We start from the raw sequence: 6,000 nt of genomic DNA, 5'->3' as shown, positions 1-6,000 counted from the left end.
GTCAAGGTCCATAAAAAACATAATGAATGAACTTATCCAATATCCAGCCATTTTGACCTCAGGCTTGGTCAATAATGCATTTTTATTGTTCTTTCTAGTCATTCTCTTGGATGACTTGTCAGGAATATTTTGTGATGTATAGTGTGTAGTTGTTTGGATTTGGCCTGATCAATGTCTTCGTTTTTTTTCCTTTAATTTGTAGAACAACCAATACAAAAGTTGAAAGAAGAAACAGAAAATTTAAAGATGCTGAACGGCTGTTCTCCAAATCTTCCATAACATCTCATGCAGTAAGCTTCCATTTACAGTTTGCAACTTGTTGTAGAGTTATTTTTTCAGGCTTGTTCAGGATGCATGAAGTAATGTATGTTTTTGTTCGTGAATATTATTTTGATATTATTTTGATCAGTTGCATGGGAAATACAATTGAAAAACCTACTGGAAGAAGTACTGCATGTAAAAATAAATCAAAATGATTGAAGTTTTTTTTTTTTGGAAAACATTTTGACCTAAAGGAGAGGTGTAAATTCATCAAAGACACTTATGTGAGGGGAGTTGGTTAGTTAAATTAAATGATATGAGGGTAAGTTGAATTAAATTATACAATATTTCAGCTTTTGTCATCAACTTTTAAAGTGAAGTAAGTAGTTTTAAATATGTCATGAGTATGAAATATTATCATAAAATTTCAATTACCGGTAGTAAGTTCTGCTTTCTCTTGTTAGGCTATAGCAGCTGGTGGTGGCCTTACTGAACCACTCCCTGAAAAAAGTAAGTTTGATAGTTGTGCTAAATATTTTATTTATTATTCAAGATTACAGGAAGCTTAAGGTAGGAAAAAGAGATTAATCCAGACAAACAAGCCAATCTGGTTCTTTATTATATGGCTGTGTCTCACAAGGACTGGGAACTACTGAATTCACGAATTTGATTGGCTGAAATTAATATTGAAAGCGGTCTAGATTTTCCCATCTAGACTGGCATCTAGACCAGTCTAGAAAAAAAGGTACAAAGAATATAAAAAATTGGCATATAAGACACAGCCATATAATAAACATCTTATTAACCGAGCTAGGTCGGTTAATAAGAACTAAATATTACTTTTTTCATATTAGTTTTTCATGATTAATTTTGGCTCTATCATCAATCGGATGAGGTGCATGTCCAACAGCTTGCCATGGCATCTACCAATCAAATTAATATTCATAGGCTTTGGGTATTTATTGCCAAGAAGGGTATTTATTATTTTGTTGTAGAGGAACCATCTTCCCATTCAGACCAAATTCATCATCAGCACAGCCATATTGGGCGTGTCCACAAAGGTAAAATGCATCTGCCATGCTACTGTACATTTTATTATTTGTGTAATTTTATTCTTTTTCTAAAGGAAATTCCTTTCAGCAAATTGTAGTACTTTAAAGGAATTGAGCAAAGAAATATTCCCAGTTATAGGTTACTATCAGGCAAATCAGTCGTGTATTTGTCATGATGTTTCAACTGCTGTACTGCTCATCTCTGTCAGGCAACAAGGTCAAAAGTTTGTGTTGCTATTTATAGCACCTTGGTTTGTTGTTTTTGGAATGTTTTGGCCCACTGTCATGGCTACATTTTGATCTTTATTATTATTCAGACTATTAGATGTTGTTCCCTCATAGATTTGCTTTGTTGCTGGTCAGCTGTTTACCATTATGTTTGATAATGGAAATCCACCGACTTGAATTTTGATTAATAATAATAATAATAATAATAATATGATGTGTAGTTTCATAGGTTATGCTGTGCGCCCTATGAAACTTTCTTTTCCTGGCATGCTGAAGGTCAATAAACTGCATCATAATAATTTAGCAATGGACATCCACTGGGTGGCTCTTCTTGTCCACTGTTTCCAGATCGAATTGCAATTTAGAATGTTGGTTTTTGCGGAGGGAGGAAAACCAGAGGATTCGGAGAAAAACCCTCGGAGCAAGGACGAGAACCAACAATAAACTCAACCCACATGTGATGCCACGTGCGGGAATTGAACCCGGGCCACAGTGGTGGGAGGTGAGTGCTCTCGCCACTGTGCCATCCCTGCTCCCCAGGGAGCCTAAATTATTTGCCTAAATTGTTTTTAAAAATTTAATCTGAGTGCTCCTCTTTATCTTACTTTAAAAACACTGATGAAACAATCAGGTTTCCTTATATTTTGCAATACCTTGTGTTAGATAAAGACTCATTTTCCAGTCTTCTTTATTAATGTTAAATCACATCTAACTTTTTCATTCAAGGCTCCCACAAAAAGAGAAAGCACAAAAGACACAGGTAACATTTAATGATTTGTTCACTTTTGTGGCTTATTGCTAAGTTATTCAGAGCCAATTGACTGTTTAGAAAAATTCCAAGTTCTAAAGGTAGTTGGATCTGACTGGAGAGAGGCTGATGTACTATTTCAAAAACAAGTGTAAGGGTTTCATTAGGGTTTCCAAACACAAGAAAACTGATGAAAGCACGAGGTAGCAGGCCAAGTGCTTTTATTGCTTTTCAAGTGTTTGGAAACCCTGATGAAACCCAATGTACAAGTTTTTAAAATAGCTTCTCAATTGCACCTCAAGAATAAAAGAAATGGAAATATTCAGAAATTTTTCACATGTTGTCAGCAAGTTTGTTTTTTGTTGAAATTAAGAACTGAGTTCACTAGAGTTTGATGCTTTATCAAACCCAAGGGTTTGTTATCATTATAATATATATTCTATCATTTTTAACTTGATAATGTGTGTCAAGGCCCTTCTTAAAGTGTAGAATCAGATTTCTCATCAAAACTTAGTGGGTAAACCAACAGCATTAGAGGTGATGAGCTCTGAAACCTCTGGCAATTGTGATTTTGCTCCAAGTTGAATTAAAAATCTCTTTTTCAAGGTTTTTTTTTCCGTCATTTGATTTAACTTGTTCCTTTTGTTTGTTTGGTTTTTTTTTTGGAAGGATTGAATTGAGAGTAAAAAAAGCTGGCCATAGGTCAAGAGAACCAAGCTTTGGAGAGGTATGAGAACTTTATAAGAGACAGAGGGTCTCTTATAATGAAGTAGACATAGGCAGGTGTCACCAAAAAAAATAGATTGTGCTGGTTGTCAAGTTTGTAAGTAATTTATATCGTCTCCGTAGTCACTTATCAAGTTGATGACTAAAGCAGCTTGGGAAAACCTGTGAAAAACCCACTAAGTCTGCTAGCTGTTGGTTCTGGTTACTGGCTTTTTGCCCTGAGACAAGACTTTTGTCAGCACTCATAGCTTTGATAGTATAGTATGTCAAAAAATGTGGCAGGGGCTTTAGAGCCAGGCTCTTCAAATTACAATCAAGAGCTGGCTTGTTTGAAACAGGGTTGACACTTATCCCACCTTATGCTAGGGCCCTACAGAAAGGTACAGTTAAATTAGACTAAACAAACCACCCAAAAGTCATGCCATGTATTTCATATCTTATCAAATGTGAGAATTTAACATTGAGATAAAAGACATCTCCTTAGTGTCTTATGTTGTATGGAATTTAGGTTTAAGGTATTTCAGACTAGGTTGAGTCAGCAGGTATGATTACATTTCTTGATTATTTTTAATATGAGCCACCAGCTTGGAAGATTGGTTAACCTCTTCCTACATTATTGACTTTTAAATAAATTATTATTATTTATTGTTATTAAATAAATGACTGTAAAAAGTAAACTAGAAGTTGTTTTCTAGTGAGTGAAAGAGTTAACTATTTACCCAGGCACAAACTCCCCCATTATTCAAACCCTGTAGTTGTTGATTTTAACCCCAGAGGTTCCATTCTTAAATTTTTTTAAGTGGGATGTTTGTTCACAGGCTGAACAAATGCAAGTATAGTGGAACATTCTTTACATTTTAATTGTGATTTGTTTTTCTTTTGTATTTTGTAGGATGAGCATGAAGATTAAAAGATCCTCCACAATTATTTGTGCATTAGAAAAAAATTTTTTGGGGCAAGAAATTTTCTTGCATTTGAGGAATATTTTGTAGAGGAAGGAATAAGGACAGCTATGCTAAGATAAATTATGAAAGAAGATGAAGGTCATGTCACTAAAGTTGACAGACCTGCTGCATAGTGTAAATTTCTCATTATTACTTTGCTGAGGGATTTACATACATATGTCACATAGATTTTTCCTTACAGTATGGCTTAGTAATTGATATCACAAGATAAAAGTGCCCTCTTTAATATTTTTGTTTTGAGAAACAAATAAGTAAACAAGTTTTCGAACTTTTCAATTTACTGTTCCTAATGTGATTACTGTTTTTCCTCTTGCTACAGAAATATATCTTATTAACCAAGCGCGAGGGCTGTACTGGGAGAATATCGGCCCGAGATCTTGACAGTACGGACTGAGCGCAGCAAGGTCCATACAAAAAAGACCGAGGGCCGATATTCTTCCAGTACTGTCCCGAGCAAGCTTGGTTAATAAGAGATTTATTATACGACTGAAGTTCAAAGGGACACAAGTGCGGTATCATTCGGGACCATTCAGGACCATTCGGGACAGTGCCGGAACCAATACTGAGAGAATATTGGATCGGCAATAGAGCGTTTTGATTGGTTGATTTTAGTTATTGGCCCTCTGACTGCCTGAGTGGTGTAATAAAGAGTGATACTGATTACTTTACCTCAGTGTTCTGTATATCTTATTTTTATAGATTTAATTGGTGAAATATTGGTAACACATTTCTTTACCTTCTCTATTCAAATGTATCATATTGCATATAAGTGTAAGTCTTGCAATCATAAATAGTAATTATTCAAAGTAGAAAAATACGACGACTATGTTTTTATCCCCACAAGCCTGTTTATATATGTTAAGTTATATATATATATATATATATATATATATATATATAGTAAGTGTAAAACGATGAAACATGAAGCAAACTTCTAACTGTTCCAGCTTTAATGTGGCGATGTTTCAGCCTTCGGCCTTCTTCAAGTGGAATGTATTTACATAAAAACTAAAGTCCGAGGACTTTTTTTTTTTAGTTTTTCTATAAATACGTTCCACCTGAAGAAGGCCAAAGGCCGAAACGTCGCTACATTAAAGCTGGAACAGTTAGAAGTTTGCTTCATGTTTCATCGTTTTACACTTACTTAATATTTTCATTGAAGCACTGTATCCTCATTGGATCCTTCTACTGGGAGCTCATCGTTTGGTTTACCTTTTTATTCTGTTTATATATATATATATATATATGTTAAGTTAGAAAAATACCATGACTACGCTTTCATCCCTACAAGCCTGTTTCGTGATTGCTCACTCATCAGGGGATTTTATTGACAAGAATATCCATAAACATTGTTTATATGCTATACAAATTTGCCTAGGAGGCATGGTGGTGAATTAAGTGCTTTGTATGCGTATGTTTATATATTGAGTTAGAAAAATACAATGACTATGCTTTCATTCCTACAAGAGATGAAAGTATAGTCGTTGTATTTTTCTAAATCAACATATATTTGCTCTTCTTTTATGTATTGAGCATTGTAATACAGAAAAATCGAAATACAGACTTCCTATATATATATATATATATATACACGTAGCAAATAAAGCAAGTTGCTTTTAAGTAGATTGTTACGTGTAAATTGCTACGTGTAAATTACCCTCTGCAGGTATCCTTCAAGTGGGTGAGCATTTTTCTTTTGTTGAAACCCCTACCCCTCCCCTCAAAGTATTTTATGTCGCTTCTAGGCAGTAACTTATGATTGTTGTTGGAATAAGGGAAACTTACTAAGGTGATGGGTTCATATGGTTTGCGCATAAATGCGCCACAGCGGCTTTAACGACTATCCTTCCTTTAACTTGTGAGCAAGCTCCCCTAGAGGGTCCGCCCGCGACCTGTAAAAGAGCTTTCTTATAGGCTTACTTTCTTTAGATTGACTTCCTAGACGCTATCTCATTCCCCACCAACTTAGCTTGACCCTTGTCAATTCTAACGACAAACCTAATGGTACCGCTAACAAGTG

The 6,000-nt window shown here is 34.9% G+C and overlaps 1 protein-coding gene across 2 annotated transcripts in view; it reads left to right on the top strand.

Moving 5' to 3' along the window:
* Positions 1-4,648, top strand: part of LOC111333599 (chromatin modification-related protein MEAF6) — a 7,897-nt gene extending 3,249 nt beyond the window's left edge. The window contains exons 3-8 of one of the 2 annotated variants that reach the window (XM_022939213.2): positions 203-290; positions 726-771; positions 1,257-1,322; positions 2,268-2,301; positions 2,959-3,016; positions 3,908-4,648. In XM_022939213.2, the coding sequence (XP_022794948.1) occupies positions 203-290; positions 726-771; positions 1,257-1,322; positions 2,268-2,301; positions 2,959-3,016; positions 3,908-3,925 (310 nt within the window). In that variant the 3' untranslated portion in view covers positions 3,926-4,648. The remainder of the gene's footprint in view (positions 1-202; positions 291-725; positions 772-1,256; positions 1,323-2,267; positions 2,302-2,958; positions 3,017-3,907) is intronic. The other variant, XM_088730727.1, reaches the window with a different exon arrangement.
* The last annotated feature ends 1,352 nt before the right edge of the window (positions 4,649-6,000 follow it).

The sequence above is a fragment of the Stylophora pistillata genome, chromosome 8 (assembly GCF_964205215.1).
Source record: "Stylophora pistillata chromosome 8, jaStyPist1.2, whole genome shotgun sequence".
NCBI lineage: Eukaryota > Metazoa > Cnidaria > Anthozoa > Scleractinia > Pocilloporidae > Stylophora > Stylophora pistillata.
This window is presented reverse-complemented; position numbering and strand designations above follow the sequence as displayed.